The sequence below is a fragment of the Mobula birostris genome, chromosome 19, assembly GCF_030028105.1.
Source record: "Mobula birostris isolate sMobBir1 chromosome 19, sMobBir1.hap1, whole genome shotgun sequence".
Taxonomy (NCBI): domain Eukaryota; kingdom Metazoa; phylum Chordata; class Chondrichthyes; order Myliobatiformes; family Myliobatidae; genus Mobula; species Mobula birostris.
In genome coordinates this window covers 2,434,752-2,455,821 of record NC_092388.1, presented here as the reverse complement: position 1 = coordinate 2,455,821, position 21,070 = coordinate 2,434,752, and the positions used below count along the sequence as shown (strand labels likewise).

Genomic DNA, 21,070 nt, shown 5'->3' with positions numbered 1-21,070 from the left:
CACCTTAACATGTCGTCCTAATGGCCCTCTCTGCATTGATATTCAGACAGTCTGTTGCTATCGTGGTACCAAGTGCTGCCCTGCAGACAACACTCCTTCTTCTGCGGCACTGGAAGATCGCACTGATCCAGTGGAAGGTGAATCACTGCCAGAGGTGGCAATCCAGAGCAATGACATCAGCACTGGCCCAGCAATCGGCGATCAGGTGTGATTATCGCTCTCTGAAATGGCGTGTAATATCTCACTTTATAACATTGGTAGATTGTAACACATAAAACTTGCTATAAATTACAAAATTAAAATATACTGCACTAAATTGATTAACGCTCCGGTGATAGTGATGGAGGATTGAGAAATCTGAAGGATCTGTGAAGTCGCCAGTAACTTCCGGTGATAATGTAGTTGTCGTGTCAGCTGGGATCTGTACTGTTGATTACAGGGTGGAACCTGGGCATGTGTCCACAGGCTGAGTTTCATTACAACTAAGGCTATGTCCATACTACGCCGGATAATTTTGAAAGCGAAGCTTTTTCTCTTCGTTTTGACATTCCGTCCACACTGAAATGGCGTTTTCAGCCCCTGAAAACGGAGATTTTCAGAAACGGTCTCCGGAGTGAATAAATCTGAAAACGCCGAATATCTGTTGCAGTGTGTACGGGGTAACCGGAGCTTTTTAAAACCGCTGTCATGACGTGCCGGAACAGATGGCGACAGCGCGGCAGTTCATTGTTTTCTTCTTCTTATTATTTTTATTATTATTACTTATTGTCGCCAAAGAATTGATGCTAGAGCGTACAATCATCACAGCGATATTTGATTCTGCGCTTCGCAGAACCTAATAATTTCAGAACAGACGGCAACGAGACTGAAGTCAGAAGAGTTAGAAATGTACTCACCAAATATTTTGACCCATAGCTTACTGAATCAATAAATATACTCACTTTGCCCTGTTTTCTGTCCTCGCTTGTATGAAGGTGGTTTACCTATTAATGCAAGTACTTCTCTGACAATAGGTGTGTAACAGCCTAATCTAACTTTGTATGGAAATACAAGATAACACTGATGCAGACATGTTTCATACATTTAACAAGGTGCTTTATTAATGCAACAGGTTTAGTCAGGTTTTCAATGTTCGTCGTCAGCCAGGTCATACTGTCCGTGAACTCCATACGCTCCAGTATTTGTTTTTTTTAGTCTTAAGTCCTCCTGCGTGAGAACCAAGAGCAATTCCTTTTAAGTTTTTCTACTCTGTAACTGGACAAACGCGCACGAAGTATATCGTTTCCTCCTCGCTTGTTTTCTGTGTGTCCTGCGCATGCCCAGTAGGAGGAGATTCGCCCAAATATCCATCTACTGCGGACAGAGATATTTTGAAAAACACTTAGTGTGGATGCCTATCATTTTTACTCGAAACCAGCGTTTTCAAAATTTTTTGGCGTAGTGTAGGCGTAGCCTAAAATGTAATTAATGCTTCTCTTAATTACCTTTGTTATGTATACATATTCAACCTGATGGTTGAAAGGAAATAACTGTTCCTGAAACAGACCACCAGGTTCAGCAACAGTATGTGCCAGTGTGGATAACTTCACCCACTTCAACTCTGAACTAATTCTACAACTTGTTGGTGCGCCTGTCTCAATGTCTTGTAAACATTACCATTTTATCTGTTTCCATCAACTTCCCTGGCAATGTGTCTTTGGCACCGACTGCTCCCTGTATAAAAGAACTTGTCTCTCAAATCTCCTTTCCATTCCCCACCCCATCTTAAATCTATACCCTGGGGTATCTGACAAGTCTATTCTGAGAATTAGTCTCTAACTACACTCTCTATGTCTTTGAGAATTATATATACATCTAATAGAGTCACATTTCAACCTTCAATAATTAACATAAGTTTGTCCCAACTTTCCTATAACTGATAGTCTACAATCTGGGCAACATCCTGGTGAACGTCTTCTGCAGCGTCTGCAAACCCTTCACCTTGTTCCTGTAATTTGGTGGTCAGAACTGCACATGTTACTCCATATGTGCAATTCCACAGCTTCTGCAAACCCTTTATCTCGTTCCTGTAATTGGGTGGTCAGAACTGCACACAGTGCTCTAATTACAACATAGAACACAGAACAGGAACTCACCCTTTGGCCCACAACATTGTGCTCAAACAATTAAATTAGTAACCAAAAGGGTAACTGAACTATTCCCCCCTGTGTACACAATGTCCAAATCTCTCCATTTTCCTCACATTCATGTGTCTGTCTAAAGCTTTTAAAAGCCTTGATGTTTTGTCTCTACCACCACCATAAGCAGCACTGTCCAGGCGTAACATTCTCTGGTAAAAAACTTGTCCCACACGTCTCCTTTGAAATAACCCCCTCTCACCTTAAATGCACGCACTCTGGTATTAGACATTTTAAATGTGGTCTAATCAATATTTTCTACAACTGTACCATGACTTGCCAAATTTCAATTCAATAAACTCATTGACACATGTGAGGATATCACGTCGCCGATACCAATCCCTCAACTGGTGTTGGTGTTTACTGATAGTTACTGTCCTACGCATCCAGATCCCTCTGTACACATCAGCTTAACAACATACTGCAAATCAGAATAAAAATCTTCTAACACCAACGTCGTGAGCTATTTTGACCTGTTTTCACTTTGTTCTGCAGTGCTGTCTCCCATACTCCCTTTGAATGGCCTCACCTTTGTACTTTCTCCTGCACACAGGATGGTTTCAGCCGCTTATCCGAAGCCCAGGTTCCTGAAATGAAGTCAGGAGCTGAGAGCAGTCGTGTCAGCAGTAACAGTTCAATAGTTAAGTGTGATCACCTGTATCACTGTCCAGATTACTATCTATGCTGTAAGACAGACAGCGGACATTGGACTTGCTGCCCACATCCTTCGGTAAGTCAAAGTCAGAATCACTGATACAAATGGTGCATTCTGAAAATTCCTGATTTTTAATATGTTGTATATCAGCAACACCAGATGCAGAGACTATCTTGACTTATATTTGCAACTTTAAAAGTCAAAATTATGTGGGGATCTCACATTGGACAGATGTTAGTCTTAGTTTGCCTCAGTTGTACTTGCTGGTCCTGAAGCAAAGCAGTAGGCTTAACTCACCTTAACATGTCGTCCTAATGGCCCTCTCTGCATTGATATTCAGACAGTCTGTTGCTATCGTGGTACCAAGTGCTGCCCTGCAGACAACACTCCTTCTTCTGCGGCACTGGAAGATCGCACTGATCCAGTGGAAGGTGAATCACTGCCAGAGGTGGCAATCCAGAGCAATGACATCAGCACTGGCCCAGCAATCGGCGATCAGGTGTGATTATCGCTCTCTGAAATGGCGTGTAATATCTCACTTTATAACATTGGTAGATTGTAACACATAAAACTTGCTATAAATTACAAAATTAAAATATACTGCACTAAATTGATTAACGCTCCGGTGATAGTGATGGAGGATTGAGAAATCTGAAGGATCTGTGAAGTCGCCAGTAACTTCCGGTGATAATGTAGTTGTCGTGTCAGCTGGGACCTGTACTGTTGATTACAGGGTGGAACCTGGGCATGTGTCCACAGGCTGAGTTTCATTACAACTAAGGCTATGTCCATACTACGCCGGATAATTTTGAAAGCGAAGCTTTTTCTCTTCGTTTTGACATTCCGTCCACACTGAAATGGCGTTTTCAGCCCCTGAAAACGGAGATTTTCAGAAACGGTCTCCGGAGTGAATAAATCTGAAAACGCCGAATATCTGTTGCAGTGTGTACGGGGTAACCGGAGCTTTTTAAAACCGCTGTCATGACGTGCCGGAACAGATGGCGACAGCGCGGCAGTTCATTGTTTTCTTCTTATTATTATTTTTATTATTATTACTTATTGTCGCCAAAGAATTGATGCTAGAGCGTACAATCATCACAGCGATATTTGATTCTGCGCTTCGCAGAACCTAATAATTTCAGAACAGACGGCAACGAGACTGAAGTCAGAAGAGTTAGAAATGTACTCACCAAATATTTTGACCCATAGCTTACTGAATCAATAAATATACTCACTTTGCCCTGTTTTCTGTCCTCGCTTGTATGAAGGTGGTTTACCTATTAATGCAAGTACTTCTCTGACAATAGGTGTGTAACAGCCTAATCTAACTTTGTATGGAAATACAAGATAACACTGATGCAGACATGTTTCATACATTTAACAAGGTGCTTTATTAATGCAACAGGTTTAGTCAGGTTTTCAATGTTCGTCGTCAGCCAGGTCATACTGTCCGTGAACTCCATACGCTCCAGTATTTGTTTTTTTTAGTCTTAAGTCCTCCTGCGTGAGAACCAAGAGCAATTCCTTTTAAGTTTTTCTACTCTGTAACTGGACAAACGCGCACGAAGTATATCGTTTCCTCCTCGCTTGTTTTCTGTGTGTCCTGCGCATGCCCAGTAGGAGGAGATTCGCCCAAATATCCATCTACTGCGGACAGAGATATTTTGAAAAACACTTAGTGTGGATGCCTATCATTTTTACTCGAAACCAGCGTTTTCAAAATTTTTTGGCGTAGTGTAGGCGTAGCCTAAAATGTAATTAATGCTTCTCTTAATTACCTTTGTTATGTATACATATTCAACCTGATGGTTGAAAGGAAATAACTGTTCCTGAAACAGACCACCAGGTTCAGCAACAGTATGTGCCAGTGTGGATAACTTCACCCACTTCAACTCTGAACTAATTCTACAACTTGTTGGTGCGCCTGTCTCAATGTCTTGTAAACATTACCATTTTATCTGTTTCCATCAACTTCCCTGGCAATGTGTCTTTGGCACCGACTGCTCCCTGTATAAAAGAACTTGTCTCTCAAATCTCCTTTCCATTCCCCACCCCATCTTAAATCTATACCCTGGGGTATCTGACAAGTCTATTCTGAGAATTAGTCTCTAACTACACTCTCTATGTCTTTGAGAATTATATATACATCTAATAGAGTCACATTTCAACCTTCAATAATTAACATAAGTTTGTCCCAACTTTCCTATAACTGATAGTCTACAATCTGGGCAACATCCTGGTGAACGTCTTCTGCAGCGTCTGCAAACCCTTCACCTTGTTCCTGTAATTTGGTGGTCAGAACTGCACATGTTACTCCATATGTGCAATTCTACAGCTTCTGCAAACCCTTTATCTCATTCCTGTAATTGGGTGGTCAGAACTGCACACAGTGCTCTAATTACAACATAGAACACAGAACAGGAACTCACCCTTTGGCCCACAACATTGTGCTCAAACAATTAAATTAGTAACCAAAAGGGTAACTGAACTATTCCCCCCTGTGTACACAATGTCCAAATCTCTCCATTTTCCTCACATTCATGTGTCTGTCTAAAGCTTTTAAAAGCCTTGATGTTTTGTCTCTACCACCACCATAAGCAGCACTGTCCAGGCGTAACATTCTCTGGTAAAAAACTTGTCCCACACGTCTCCTTTGAAATAACCCCCTCTCACCTTAAATGCACGCACTCTGGTATTAGACATTTTAAATGTGGTCTAATCAATATTTTCTACAACTGTACCATGACTTACCAAATTTCAATTCAATAAACTCATTGACACATGTGAGGATATCACGTCGCCGATACCAATCCCTCAACTGGTGTTGGTGTTTACTGATAGTTACTGTCCTACGCATCCAGATCCCTCTGTACACATCAGCTTAACAACATACTGCAAATCAGAATAAAAATCTTCTAACACCAACGTCGTGAGCTATTTTGACCTGTTTTCACTTTGTTCTGCAGTGCTGTCTCCCATACTCCCTTTGAATGGCCTCACCTTTGTACTTTCTCCTGCACACAGGATGGTTTCAGCCGCTTATCCGAAGCCCAGGTTCCTGAAATGAAGTCAGGAGCTGAGAGCAGTCGTGTCAGCAGTAACAGTTCAATAGTTAAGTGTGATCACCTGTATCACTGTCCAGATTACTATCTATGCTGTAAGACAGACAGCGGACATTGGACTTGCTGCCCACATCCTTCGGTAAGTCAAAGTCAGAATCACTGATACAAATGGTGCATTCTGAAAATTCCTGATTTTTAATATGTTGTATATCAGCAACACCAGATGCAGAGACTATCTTGACTTATATTTGCAACTTTAAAAGTCAAAATTATGTGGGGATCTCACATTGGACAGATGTTAGTCTTAGTTTGCCTCAGTTGTACTTGCTGGTCCTGAAGCAAAGCAGTAGGCTTAACTCACCTTAACATGTCGTCCTAATGGCCCTCTCTGCATTGATATTCAGACAGTCTGTTGCTATCGTGGTACCAAGTGCTGCCCTGCAGACAACACTCCTTCTTCTGCGGCACTGGAAGATCGCACTGATCCAGTGGAAGGTGAATCACTGCCAGAGGTGGCAATCCAGAGCAATGACATCAGCACTGGCCCAGCAATCGGCGATCAGGTGTGATTATCGCTCTCTGAAATGGCGTGTAATATCTCACTTTATAACATTGGTAGATTGTAACACATAAAACTTGCTATAAATTACAAAATTAAAATATACTGCACTAAATTGATTAACGCTCCGGTGATAGTGATGGAGGATTGAGAAATCTGAAGGATCTGTGAAGTCGCCAGTAACTTCCGGTGATAATGTAGTTGTCGTGTCAGCTGGGATCTGTACTGTTGATTACAGGGTGGAACCTGGGCATGTGTCCACAGGCTGAGTTTCATTACAACTAAGGCTATGTCCATACTACGCCGGATAATTTTGAAAGCGAAGCTTTTTCTCTTCGTTTTGACATTCCGTCCACACTGAAATGGCGTTTTCAGCCCCTGAAAACGGAGATTTTCAGAAACGGTCTCCGGAGTGAATAAATCTGAAAACGCCGAATATCTGTTGCAGTGTGTACGGGGTAACCGGAGCTTTTTAAAACCGCTGTCATGACGTGCCGGAACAGATGGCGACAGCGCGGCAGTTCATTGTTTTCTTCTTCTTATTATTTTTATTATTATTACTTATTGTCGCCAAAGAATTGATGCTAGAGCGTACAATCATCACAGCGATATTTGATTCTGCGCTTCGCAGAACCTAATAATTTCAGAACAGACGGCAACGAGACTGAAGTCAGAAGAGTTAGAAATGTACTCACCAAATATTTTGACCCATAGCTTACTGAATCAATAAATATACTCACTTTGCCCTGTTTTCTGTCCTCGCTTGTATGAAGGTGGTTTACCTATTAATGCAAGTACTTCTCTGACAATAGGTGTGTAACAGCCTAATCTAACTTTGTATGGAAATACAAGATAACACTGATGCAGACATGTTTCATACATTTAACAAGGTGCTTTATTAATGCAACAGGTTTAGTCAGGTTTTCAATGTTCGTCGTCAGCCAGGTCATACTGTCCGTGAACTCCATACGCTCCAGTATTTGTTTTTTTTAGTCTTAAGTCCTCCTGCGTGAGAACCAAGAGCAATTCCTTTTAAGTTTTTCTACTCTGTAACTGGACAAACGCGCACGAAGTATATCGTTTCCTCCTCGCTTGTTTTCTGTGTGTCCTGCGCATGCCCAGTAGGAGGAGATTCGCCCAAATATCCATCTACTGCGGACAGAGATATTTTGAAAAACACTTAGTGTGGATGCCTATCATTTTTACTCGAAACCAGCGTTTTCAAAATTTTTTGGCGTAGTGTAGGCGTAGCCTAAAATGTAATTAATGCTTCTCTTAATTACCTTTGTTATGTATACATATTCAACCTGATGGTTGAAAGGAAATAACTGTTCCTGAAACAGACCACCAGGTTCAGCAACAGTATGTGCCAGTGTGGATAACTTCACCCACTTCAACTCTGAACTAATTCTACAACTTGTTGGTGCGCCTGTCTCAATGTCTTGTAAACATTACCATTTTATCTGTTTCCATCAACTTCCCTGGCAATGTGTCTTTGGCACCGACTGCTCCCTGTATAAAAGAACTTGTCTCTCAAATCTCCTTTCCATTCCCCACCCCATCTTAAATCTATACCCTGGGGTATCTGACAAGTCTATTCTGAGAATTAGTCTCTAACTACACTCTCTATGTCTTTGAGAATTATATATACATCTAATAGAGTCACATTTCAACCTTCAATAATTAACATAAGTTTGTCCCAACTTTCCTATAACTGATAGTCTACAATCTGGGCAACATCCTGGTGAACGTCTTCTGCAGCGTCTGCAAACCCTTCACCTTGTTCCTGTAATTTGGTGGTCAGAACTGCACATGTTACTCCATATGTGCAATTCCACAGCTTCTGCAAACCCTTTATCTCGTTCCTGTAATTGGGTGGTCAGAACTGCACACAGTGCTCTAATTACAACATAGAACACAGAACAGGAACTCACCCTTTGGCCCACAACATTGTGCTCAAACAATTAAATTAGTAACCAAAAGGGTAACTGAACTATTCCCCCCTGTGTACACAATGTCCAAATCTCTCCATTTTCCTCACATTCATGTGTCTGTCTAAAGCTTTTAAAAGCCTTGATGTTTTGTCTCTACCACCACCATAAGCAGCACTGTCCAGGCGTAACATTCTCTGGTAAAAAACTTGTCCCACACGTCTCCTTTGAAATAACCCCCTCTCACCCTAAATGCACGCACTCTGGTATTAGACATTTTAAATGTGGTCTAATCAATATTTTCTAAAACTGTACCATGACTTGCCAAATTTCAATTCAATAAACTCATTGACACATGTGAGGATATCACGTCGCCGATACCAATCCCTCAACTGGTGTTGGTGTTTACTGATAGTTACTGTCCTACGCATCCAGATCCCTCTGTACACATCAGCTTAACAACATACTGCAAATCAGAATAAAAATCTTCTAACACCAACGTCGTGAGCTATTTTGACCTGTTTTCACTTTGTTCTGCAGTGCTGTCTCCCATACTCCCTTTGAATGGCCTCACCTTTGTACTTTCTCCTGCACACAGGATGGTTTCAGCCGCTTATCCGAAGCCCAGGTTCCTGAAATGAAGTCAGGAGCTGAGAGCAGTCGTGTCAGCAGTAACAGTTCAATAGTTAAGTGTGATCACCTGTATCACTGTCCAGATTACTATCTATGCTGTAAGACAGACAGCGGACATTGGACTTGCTGCCCACATCCTTCGGTAAGTCAAAGTCAGAATCACTGATACAAATGGTGCATTCTGAAAATTCCTGATTTTTAATATGTTGTATATCAGCAACACCAGATGCAGAGACTATCTTGACTTATATTTGCAACTTTAAAAGTCAAAATTATGTGGGGATCTCACATTGGACAGATGTTAGTCTTAGTTTGCCTCAGTTGTACTTGCTGGTCCTGAAGCAAAGCAGTAGGCTTAACTCACCTTAACATGTCGTCCTAATGGCCCTCTCTGCATTGATATTCAGACAGTCTGTTGCTATCGTGGTACCAAGTGCTGCCCTGCAGACAACACTCCTTCTTCTGCGGCACTGGAAGATCGCACTGATCCAGTGGAAGGTGAATCACTGCCAGAGGTGGCAATCCAGAGCAATGACATCAGCACTGGCCCAGCAATCGGCGATCAGGTGTGATTATCGCTCTCTGAAATGGCGTGTAATATCTCACTTTATAACATTGGTAGATTGTAACACATAAAACTTGCTATAAATTACAAAATTAAAATATACTGCACTAAATTGATTAACGCTCCGGTGATAGCGATGGAGGATTGAGAAATCTGAAGGATCTGTGAAGTCGCCAGTAACTTCCGGTGATAATGTAGTTGTCGTGTCAGCTGGGATCTGTACTGTTGATTACAGGGTGGAACCTGGGCATGTGTCCACAGGCTGAGGGTCGTTACAAATAAAATGTAATTAATGCTTCTCTTAATTACCTTTGTTCTGCATATGTATTCAACCTGATATTTGAAAGCTAATAACACTCCTGAAACACACCATTATCGCTCTCTGAAATTGCATGGAACTGTTAGTTTGGCTGATTGGTAGTGGAATTGGCCTCTGATTGTTCCATGAAGTCAGACATAGTGCAAAGATTGTCTTTTTTCAGAGATTTAGAGATACAGCCATACTGTCCCAATGAGCCCACTTTGCCCAATCACACCATGTAACTACTGCATGTACACATTTGTAATGTGGGAGCAAACTGTAGCACCCAGAGGGCATCCATGCAGTCATGGGGAGATTGTACAAACTCCTGACAGTCTGTGGTGCGAATTGAGTTTGACTGGGGGCACTGTAAAGTGATGTGCTAACTGCTGAGCTGCCGTGCCTCTCCTAACAATCTTGCATACTGTTTTATATGGATCAAGTCATTAAGGCAGAACAACGGAAAGTCATAACAGAATGGAGAATAACATGTCAAGCTACTGAGAGATCTGTGCAGGTAAACGATTAAGTGCACAATCATAATGAGGTAGATTGTGAGGACAACAGCCCATCCTGTCGTACAACAGGTCCATTCAAGACTCTGAAAGCAGTGGGGTAGAAGATGTCCTTGAGCCTGATGGTACGTTCTTTCAGGCTTTTGTATCTTCTGCTCGATGGAATTGTGGAGAAAAGAAAATATGCGAGGTTGTGGGTGGGACCTTTGATTATGCTGGCTGCTTTACTGAGGGAGGAAAAATCATAGACAGGGTCCATGGAGGGGAGTGGGGTTTCTGCAATGTGATGAGCTGTGTCCGCATCTCTCTGCAGTTTCTTGTGCTTATGAGCTGAGGAATTGCATGCAAGCTGTTATGCATCCAGAGAGAATGCTTTCTATGATGCATTGATGAAAATTGTAAGGGTTGATGGGGACATGCCTCCTGCAAGAGTAGAGGTGTTGGTGAGCACACTTGGCCATGGTTGGGCCAGGACAGGTCATTGGTAATGCTTACTCCTAGGAATTTGAAGCTCTCAGTTCTCTCTACGTCAGCATTTTTCATGTAATCAGGATCATGTGTAACTCCTCGCTTTCTGAAGTCAATGTCCTGCTCTTTTGTTTTGTTGACATGGAGTGAAAGGTTGTTGTCATGACACCATGTCAGTAAACTATCTATCTTCTTCCTGTACTTCAATTCACTGTTATTTGTGATACGGCCCACTATGGTGTATCATCTACAATGGAGTTAGAGCAGAATTTGGCCTCGCAGTCATGAGCGTGCAGGGAGTAGAGTAGGGGGCTGAGGACACAGCCTGGAGGAGCACCACTGTTTGGAATAATCATGGTGGAGGTGTTACTGTCTATCCTTACTGATGGTGGTCTATTGGTCAGGAAAGCAAGGATCCATTTGCAGAGGGTGGTATTGACTCCCAGGGTCTGGAGTTTGGTGATGAGTTTGCTTGGAATGATAGTATTGAAGGCAGAACTGTTGTCAATAAATGATAAGCTAACGTACATGTCTTTACTGTTCAGATGCTCCAGAGATGAGTGTAGAGCAAGGAAGATGGTGTTCACCATAAACCTGCTTTGATGGTAGACCATTGGGTTGAAGTTGTCTCGAAGGCTGAGTTGATATGTGCCATGACCAGTCTCTCGAAGCACTTCACAAAGGTAAATGACAGAGCCACAGGGCTTTAGTCATGAAGGCAAGTTATCGTGTTCTTCTTGGGTACCAGGATGAGAGTGGTCTTCTTAAAGCAGGAGGGAATCACTGCCAGAGGCAGGGAGAGGTTAAAAATATATGGAAATACCCTAGCCAGCTCATCTGAACAGTACCTAAGGACATGGCCAGGGACACCATCCAGGTCCAATGTTTTTATTGGAGGCCTTCAACTACTGCCTGAGAAGTTGGTAATGGTGAATCTCTTCATTAAAAGGTATTTCGGGAAATGTTTTTAGAGCTCTTCTCTCTTTACCTTAGAAGCAAGAAACATCTCAGAAGCAAGATTGACTCAAGATTTAACATAGAAACATAGAAAATAGATGCTGGAGTAGGCCATTCGGACCTTCAAGCCTGCACCGCCATTCAGTATGATCATGGCTGATCATCCAATTCAGAACCCTGTACCAGCCTTCCCTCCATACCCCCTGATCTCTTTAGCCACAAGGGCCATATCTAACTCCCTCTTAAATATAGCCAATGAACTGGCCTCAACTGTTTCCTGTGGCAGAGAATTCCACAGATTCACCACTCTCTGTGTGAAGAAGTTTTTCCTCATCTCGGTCCTAAAAGGCTTCCCCTTTCTCCTTATTTGTGAGATCAGTTATTGTTGAGACCAATGTGGAATCCCAGTTCCCAATATGGAACAATATTGACTTTAGGCTGAGTTTCCTTGACATTGTTCAACCATAACTCCACCTTTAATCCAAACCAAGTTGACACATCAATCATCATACACCACACTTCTGATGCATTCCAGCTAAATCCAGCCTATTTTTCCCCAAATACTCTCCAAAAATTCTTCCTCATTTCCTAGCTTAGCTTGGTTGCAGAGTCATACACCTTCTCCCTGCCATTATCGTCCAAGGTAATCAGTTGCTCCGTTTGTTGGAATTGCGCACTGCCTTGGCACAATGGTACACTGCAAGTCCAGGAGACATGACAACGACGGTTCGCAATAAGTCCATCTCCATCACTATTGAGCAACTCACTGATGGGATAGTCCTGCACTACTTGAGCTCTTAGCATCCAGCAGTGACTTTCAATCGTAAAAGAGACTTACAAGGTGAACAAATGCACCTTTGATTGAACCTGAAGTGGCTGCACACACTGCCACCTTGCCAGAAGTTGATTGAAATTTGAAAGTGAGTCCATAGTTTATGGAAACAGTTCAATGTTGTGGTGAGTGAAGTTATCCACATTGGTTCAGGAGTCTGAAGGCTGTAGGGAAATAACTTCCTGAACCTGGTGATGTGGGATTTGAGGCTCCTGTACCTCCTTCCTGATGGTGACAGCATGGCCTGGGTGGTGGGGTCCTTGATCATTTTACCAGAATAGAATAGAACTTTATTGATGTCGCTCAGGACAACAAGATTGCAGTGCTACACCAGTCTGAGCAAAAACTGATATTTACAATCCATGCTGTATGGTGTAATTTTAAAAAAAGTAAATTCCCGTATTTACATTCAACAAGTGACCTTGATAGTCCATAACACTCAGAGGCCATTGGCAAGCCAGGGTGTAGAATTATTCATCTGCACAACAGCCCTTGGGAAGAATCTGTTTTTCAGCCTTACTGTCTTGACTAAGATGTTTCTGTATCTGCTACCAGATGGCAGGAGATTGAACAGACAGTGTATGGGATGGGATGGATCTTTAATGACGTTACAAGCACACCATTGATGTGGAGAGTTATAGAGTTATATACATTCAAAAACTTCTTTAGTTGTACCGTGGAGAGCATTTTCTGACAGGCTGCATCACTGTCTGGTATGGGGAAGCTACTGCACAGGGCAGAAAGAAGTTGTAAAAGGTTGTAAATCTAGTCAGCTCCATCTTGGGTACTAGCCTACAAAGTACCCAGGACGTCTTCAGGGAGCGGTGTCTCAGAAAGGCAGCATCCATTATTAAGGACCTCCAGCACCCAGGACATGCCCTTTTCTCACTGTTACCATCAGGTAGGAGATACAGAAGCCTGAAGGCACACACTCAGCGATTCAGGAACAGCTTCTTCCCCTCTGCCATCAGATTCCTAAAGGGACATTGAACCCTTGGACACTACCTCACTTTTTTTTAATATACAGTATTTCTGGTTTTTTTGCAGATTTTTAAAATCTATACAATATACATATACTGTAATTGAATTATTTATTAGTATTATTTTTAAATTTCATGTATCATTTTTTTCCCTATATAATGTATTGCATTGAACTGCTGCTGCTACGTTAACAAATTTCACGTCACATGCCGGTGATAATAAACCTGATTCTGAAGATTGTTTCCAGGTCTGGTAGTTGTGTCCCAGTGATATGCTGAGCTATCCTAATCTCCCATTAGAGTGTGTTGTGATCTGTCTTGCTGCAGCTAGAGTACCACACTGTCATTCCATATGTCAGTATGTTCTCTGTTGCACATCAAAACCTGACCAGGGGCAGGTTGGCTCTCCTTAAGCACCTCAGGTGGTTTAGTTTCTGTCGTGCCTTCCCTACTATCAAGGTTGAGCTGATGGACTAAGAGAGCTTGTCGGTGATGTTCATCCCTGAAATCTTGAAACCAGAGTCCCTTTTCCACTACCTTATCATTTCTGATGGGCTTGTTTGGGACCTCCTTTCTTCCTGAAGTCAATTATCTTCTCTGTGGTAAATGTGGGTGAGTGTGAGGATTACCTGCCTTATTAATTACATTGTTATTTGTTCAACATTAGGCTAAGTGTTGTAAGGATGGTGGAAACTGCTGCCCCCCTGGCACCGAATGTGACCCCCAAAGTTCTAAGTGTCGCAAGGATGATGTCAGCTTCCCCTGGGGCATCAAGAAGCCTGCACTGAGAATATCCGAGGCTCAGCAAAACTGTGAAGGCAGTGACTGCTCAGTCACTCGATGTGATGATACCCACGTCTGCAAAGCTGGAACTTCCTGTTGTAAAATGTCAAACCATCAATGGGGGTGCTGCCCATACCCTGATGTAAGTCTAACTATCAATGGGATGTTTCCTGTCCCCTGATGGAAGTCAAACTATCAATAGGGTTGTTTCCCGTCCACTGATGTAAATCAAACTATCAGTGGAGTGTTGCCCGTCCCCTGATGTAAGTCAAACTATCAATGGGGTGTTGCCGGTATCCAGATGTAAGTTAAACTATCAATGGGGTGTTTCCCGTATCCTAGTGTAAGTCAAACTATCAATGGGGTGTTGCTCTTATCCTGATGTATCAAACTATTAATGGTGATGTTTCCCGTATCCTGATGTAAGTCAAACTATTAATGGGAGGGTTGCCCATCCCCTGATGTAAGTCAAACCATCAGCGGGGTGTTACCCATATCCTGATGTAAGTCAAACTATCAATGGGGTGTTGCCTGTATCCTGAGGTAAGTCAAACTATCAATGGGGTGTTTCCCCTCCCCTGATGTAAATCAAACTATTAATGGGGTGTTTCCCATCCACTGATTAAGTCAAACTATCAATGGGAGTGTTGCCCATCCCCTGATGTAAGTCAAACCATCAATGGGGGTGTTGCCCATATCCTGATGTAAGTCAAACCATCAATAGCGCATTGCCCGTATCCTGATGTCAGTCAAACCATCAATGGGGTGTGCCTGTATCCTGATGTAAGTCAAACGATCAGTGAGGTGTTTCCCATCCACTGACGTAAGTCAAACTATCAATGGGGTGTTTCCCCTCCCTGATGTAAGTCAAACCATCAATCGGGTGTTGCCTGTATCCTGATGTAAGTCAAACTATCAATGAGGTGTTTCCCATTCACTGATGTAAGTCAAACTATCAATGAGATGTTTCCCCTCCCCTGATGTAAACCAACCTGTACTGTAGATGGGTTGTTTCTGATTCTGCAGTATGCATTTGTTAAGAAAGGCTGTATGTGGACCTTAGCCATTTCAGTCTGAAGATCCACTTGGTATATTTTTTAAAATCTTTATTGGAAAAATATTGCAATGAAATAAAATTCTCAATATTTCTGTCTTACTTCAACTCAATACACACAAAATGCTGGAGGAAATCAGCAGGTCAGACAGCATCTATGGAAATGAAGAAATAGTCGACGTTTTGGGCCAAGACCCTTCATCAGGACGTGAAATGTCAACTGCTTATTAATTTCTCCAGATGCTGTCTGACCTGCTGAGTTCCTCCAGCATTTTGTGTGTGTTGCTTTGTATTGCCAGCATCTACAGAGTCTCTTGTGTTTATCATGAATCAATTATCTTTTACATTAAATATTTAAAGCTATGAGTCTACAAGAACTCTGATGTGTTCTTAGGATTTGACAATTCTGCTGACTGACCATCAAAGTTGTAAAGTTTTTATAAAATAAAAATCACTGTCCTTTTAATTGGAATCTATTGATTTATAAAACATATCTGACTGGAGTAGCCATCTATTATTATTTATTTTGAGACTGACAGGCTCTTCAGGCCCGGTGAGTCTATACCACCCAGTTACACCCATGTGATCAAATAACCTTAAGGCCATAAGACCATAAGATATAGGAGCAGAATTAGGCTATTTGGCCCATCGAGTCTGCTCCACCATTTCGTCATGGCTGATCCAATCTTCCTCTCAGCCCCAATCTCCTGTCTTCCCCGCATATCTCTTCATGCCCTGAACAATCAAGAATCTGTCAACCTCTGCCTTAAACGTACATACAAACTTGGCCTCCACTGCTGCCTCTGGAAACAAATTCTACTAATTCACTATTCTCTGGCTAACCTACCAACCCATGAGACATAGGAGCAGAATTAAGCCATTTGGCTCATCGAGTCTGCTCCACTGTTCCTTTATAGCTGATTTATTATCCCTTTCAACCCATTCTCCTGCCTTCTCCCCATAACTTTTGATGCCCTGACTAATCAAGAACCTTATAGCCTCCACTTTAAATTGACCCAATGACTTGGCCTCCACAGATCCACAGATTCACCGTCTGGCTAAAGAAATTCCTCCTCATCTCTGTTCGAAATGGACATCCCTCTATTCTGAGGCTGTGCCCTCATGTCCTAGACTTCCTATTGTAGGAAACATCCTCTCCACATCCACTTAATCTAGGCCTTTCTATAATTGATAGGTTTCAATGAGATTCCCCCCCCTCATTCTTGTAAACTACAATGAACACAGGCCCTGAGTGATCAAATGCTCCTCATACATTAACCTTTTCATTTTTTGGGAGCCTCATCTGGACCCTCTCCAATGCCAGAACATTTTTTCATAAATAATCGGCCCAACCTGCTCACAATATGCTAAGTGCATCTTTGTGGTATGAGGGTAGCAGACACCAATAGAATCGACAAGCTCATTTGTAAGGCCAGTGATGTTGTGGGGATGGAACTGGACTCTCTGACGGTGGTGTCTGAAAGGAGGATGCTGTCCAAGTTGCATGCCATCTTGGACAATGTCTCCCATTCACTACATAATGTACTGGTTGGGCACAGGAGTACATTCAGCCAGAGACTCATTCCACTGAGATGCAACACAGAGCGTCATAGGAAGTCATTCCTGCCTGTGGCCATCAAACTTTACAACTCCTCCCTTGGAGGGTCAGACACCCTGAGCCAATAGGCTGGTCCTGGACTTATTTCCTGGCATAATTTACATATTACTATTTAACTATTTATGGTTCTATTACTATTTATTATTTATGGTGCAACTGTAACGAAAACCAATTTCCCTCGGGGTCAATAAAGTATGACTATGACTATGAGAGTAAGCTGGAGAATTAGAAGGAAAAAATTTGCTTCATTTTAATCAATTGGCCATTATTTTCCTCATTGCTGTTCCCTGCACTTTCATTTCAGGCTCACTGCTGTTGGGACGGAAAACACTGTTGTCCTCATCATCACTGGTGTGATACTAAAACCAATCGCTGCAGGAGGTGGTGGCCTCCTTACGAATGGAAACAGATTTCATCAACCAAATACGACAAAGGATCTGAAAACCTTTAAGGCCATTGTGACCATTTGCTGCTTTGCATTTAAGTTCATAGATGCAAGCATGCTTTTCTGCCCTGCGGCTATTAAAACTGTTGGAACCCATATTTAGTTATCATGGTTATTGTTGCTTTTTGCCATACATTTCTAGCAATCAAGTTTAAAACTATCCAGTTTATTCAATTTGCCGGTGATGTTTCTTGAGAGCAGGGGTTCCCATCATTTTTTAAGCCATGGGCCCCTACCATTAACCAAAGGGCCCCATGTTGGAAACCCCTGCTCTAGAAAATGTTTTTTTGAGGAATTAATCAGTTTATCAAATTTCTGGCAATTGTTATATGATAATTATTTACAGTTTTTATCGGTGAACCCCTGTTTTATATGCTGATCTTGGCAATTTCCTTGCAAATGCTTCATCACTATATGAAGATACATCATCAGTGTGCTGTTAATTGTGGTGTATCCTTCAAATTCTTAGCCTTTGGCTGATTGGTCATCATTACAGAAACTCAATTGTGATGTAGGGGGGAAATCTCTTTGCTGATTGGTTGTGTGATGAACTTGGTGTGTTGTGATCTGGAGTATTGAGTCATAAATGGGATCAATGTCTACATGTCTGTTTACAGAATTGTTTGTGGAAAACCATGCAATTCTGTAACAGACATGCAGACATCGATCCTATTTATGAGCCAATGCGGGCAAAATTCCCGACCACAATGCTTGAAGTTCACCACACAGCCAATCCATGACAAGACTTCCTCACTACTTCACAACTGAGTTTCTGTAATGAGTTTCAGCAGATTGATAAATATATAAAGGCCAAGTATTCAGAAGGCTTGTCACAATTAACAGAACCCTGATGATGTCTCCTCGCAAGGTGATGAAATGTTTGCAAGTAAATTGCCAAGATCGGAGAACAACCCAACCCAAGCATCAGCCACCTGAGCGACAGATTTTCTTAATTATTTTCAACCTTTATTGTACTATTTGTAATCAAACAAGCACCAAAATATGACTCCAGTTCAATTATTAAGTTGATTAAAAGCTTTTATATGCAATTGAAGACAAAAAAACTGTATTCTCTCTTGCTGTTTACTTTATCCATGTTTTTATTTGTATAAAAAGTGGTATACTTATTATTCTACATCTTCATCTTAAAGAATATCTTAAGATGAAGAAAGGAAAGACAGCAGGTCCTGATGAACTAGTAATAGAACAAATTATCGCCCTCGAAGATTATGGAATTGAAAAAACTTACTGATTTAATCAATGACATTTATGAGACTGGAATAATACCAGAAGAGATGAAAAAAATTAGTATTTATCACTCTTCCTAAGAAACCTGGGGCAATAGAATGTGAATTACATAGGACCATAAGTTTAATGAGTCATATCACCAAGATACTTCTAAGAATTTTGATGACAAGAGCTAAAAGTAAGATACAAGCTGAAATAGGTAAAGAACAATGTGGTTTTGTGAAAGACAAAGGTACAAGAAACGCGATATTGATGTTAAGGATACTATCCGAATGAGCTATTCAAGTGCAAATAGATGTGTTTGTTTTATCGACTACACAAAAAATTGAAAGAGTACAGATAATACTTACAAGTTTGTTGCCAGGTCTGGAGGATCTGGGTTTTATCTAAAGATTGAATGGGTTTGGAATTTTATCCTTAGAACTTATAAGATTGAAGAGAGGTTTGATAGAGGTATAGAAAATTATGAAGGGTATAGATAGGGTGAACGCAAGCAGGCTTTTCCCATTGAGATTAGGTGAGACTACAACTAGAGGTCAGGGGCTAAGGATGAAAGGTGAAGAGTTTACGGGAAACATGAGGGAAAACTTCTTCACTCAGAGAGTCGTGAGAGGTGGAACGAGCTGCCAGCACAAGTGGTGCATGCGAGCTCGATTTCAACGTTTAAGAGAAGCTCGGACAGCTACATGGATGGGAGGGCTATGGTCCCGGTGCAGGTCGATGGGAGTAGACAGTTTAAATGGCTCGGCATGGACTGGACGGGCCGAAGGGCTGTACTTTTCCCTGACTGTGCGACAGGTGAGGGGAGAAAGGTGGCTGCGTTCCGCCCCGCCTCTTCCGTGACGTCAGTTTGCGACGCCGACGGCTTGGCGTTGCCACGGTTACCGCTGGCCTTGGTCACAGCCGGTGTCGGCCGACGGCGAACTCCGAGTCAGGATCCGGGCCGGAGGGATGTCGCGGATTCGGCCGGTGGAAATGAGCCGGAAGCAGCAAGAGCTGCTGGCCGACGCTCTGTGTCGAGTCACCAAGCGATGTAAGGGAATGGCGTCCTCCCGGGGTGGGGACGGCGTTGGCAGGAAGGAATCTGGTGCCCGAGGTGTGGGTGGAGGGTCTCGGAGCCTAGGGTAGGGGTGGGGAGGGAGGCCCGGGTGTAGAGTAGGGGAGGGAACCCTTGAGCTCAGGGTGGGGAGGGGGTCTGGAGCTTGGGGTGGGGATGGGGGGGGGGAAACCAGGTTGTGGGGAGGGGAACTCGGGGAGGGGATTGGGGGAAGAGCCCAGAGCTGGGGGAAGCCTGGTTCCCAGGCAGAGGGGAGAACCAACCCTGTTGGGTCATGGGGAGGTGTTGGGGTCAGCCCAACCAGGACCCCGTGAATGGATTAGGGGGAAATCAGTATGCAGTTTCCAAATGTAGCAGACAAAAGCTCTCTTGTCCTCCCACATCTTGTTGAAAATGGTACTCCTTGCACTGAGTCTGGTGCTGTGGCTCAGAGAAGCAGAGTGGTGAAGGGGGTTGTCAGATATGGTTGTTCCGGGAGACTGCCAGCCTCCCCAATGGTCACATCTGCGCCAGCTGGATCAATGTGCAGCTCTTAGAGACTGTGTTAAGGAACTGGAGCTGCAGTTCGATGATCTTCGGCATGTTGGGGAAAGTGAAGAGGTGGTATACGGGAACTGCAGGGAGGTAGTCACCCCAAGACTACAGTTGACAGATAAGTGAATGACAGTCAGGAGAGGGAAGGCAGAACATCAGATAGTGGAGAGCTCCCCTGTAGCCAGCGCGCTCAACAATAAGTACTCCATTTTGAGCACTGTTGGGGTGGGGGGGACCTACTGGGGGAAGCAACAGTGACCTGTCTCTGGCACCGAGTCTGGCCTTGTGGCTCAGAAGTGTAGGGAACAGAAGAGGATGGCAGCAGTAAAACGGGACTCTATATTTAGGGGGACAGATAGGCGATTCTGTGGACGTGAAGAAGAAACCTGGATGGTAGTTTGCCTCCCAGGTGCCTGGGTCCGTGATGTTTCTGAATGTATCCATAATATTTTGAAAAGGGAAGGTGAGCAGCTAGAAGTCATGGTACATAATGGTACCAATGACATAGGAAGAAAAAAGGAGGAGGTCCTGCAATAAGAATACAGAGAGTTAGGAAGGAAGCTGAGAAGCAGGACCTCAAAGATAGTAATCTCAGGATTGCTACCTGTGCCATGTGACAGTGAGGATAGGAATAGAATGAGGTGGCAGATAAATACGTGGCTGAAGAATTGGAGCAGGGGACAGGGATTCTGATTT

The 21,070-nt window shown here is 42.8% G+C and overlaps 2 protein-coding genes across 3 annotated transcripts in view; both read left to right on the top strand.

The window, feature by feature from the left end:
- The window catches only part of LOC140212382 (progranulin-like), a 37,842-nt gene extending 19,243 nt beyond the window's left edge, over positions 1-18,599 (top strand). Inside the window, exons 6-14 of the mRNA XM_072283121.1 lie at positions 47-205; positions 2,731-2,907; positions 3,173-3,331; positions 5,857-6,033; positions 6,299-6,457; positions 8,983-9,159; positions 9,425-9,583; positions 14,303-14,560; positions 17,395-18,599. Coding sequence (XP_072139222.1) covers positions 47-205; positions 2,731-2,907; positions 3,173-3,331; positions 5,857-6,033; positions 6,299-6,457; positions 8,983-9,159; positions 9,425-9,583; positions 14,303-14,560; positions 17,395-17,541 — 1,572 coding nt within the window. The 3' untranslated portion in view covers positions 17,542-18,599. The remainder of the gene's footprint in view (positions 1-46; positions 206-2,730; positions 2,908-3,172; positions 3,332-5,856; positions 6,034-6,298; positions 6,458-8,982; positions 9,160-9,424; positions 9,584-14,302; positions 14,561-17,394) is intronic.
- Positions 18,600-18,689: 90 nt separating this feature from the next.
- Positions 18,690-21,070, top strand: part of clxn (calaxin) — a 58,377-nt gene continuing 55,996 nt past the window's right edge. For both annotated transcript variants that reach the window (XR_011889705.1, XM_072283123.1), the window contains exon 1: positions 18,690-19,816. Coding sequence is in view for 1 of the 2 variants with exons in the window: in XM_072283123.1 (XP_072139224.1) it covers positions 19,735-19,816 (82 nt within the window). In the remaining variant the exon portion in view is untranslated. The remainder of the gene's footprint in view (positions 19,817-21,070) is intronic.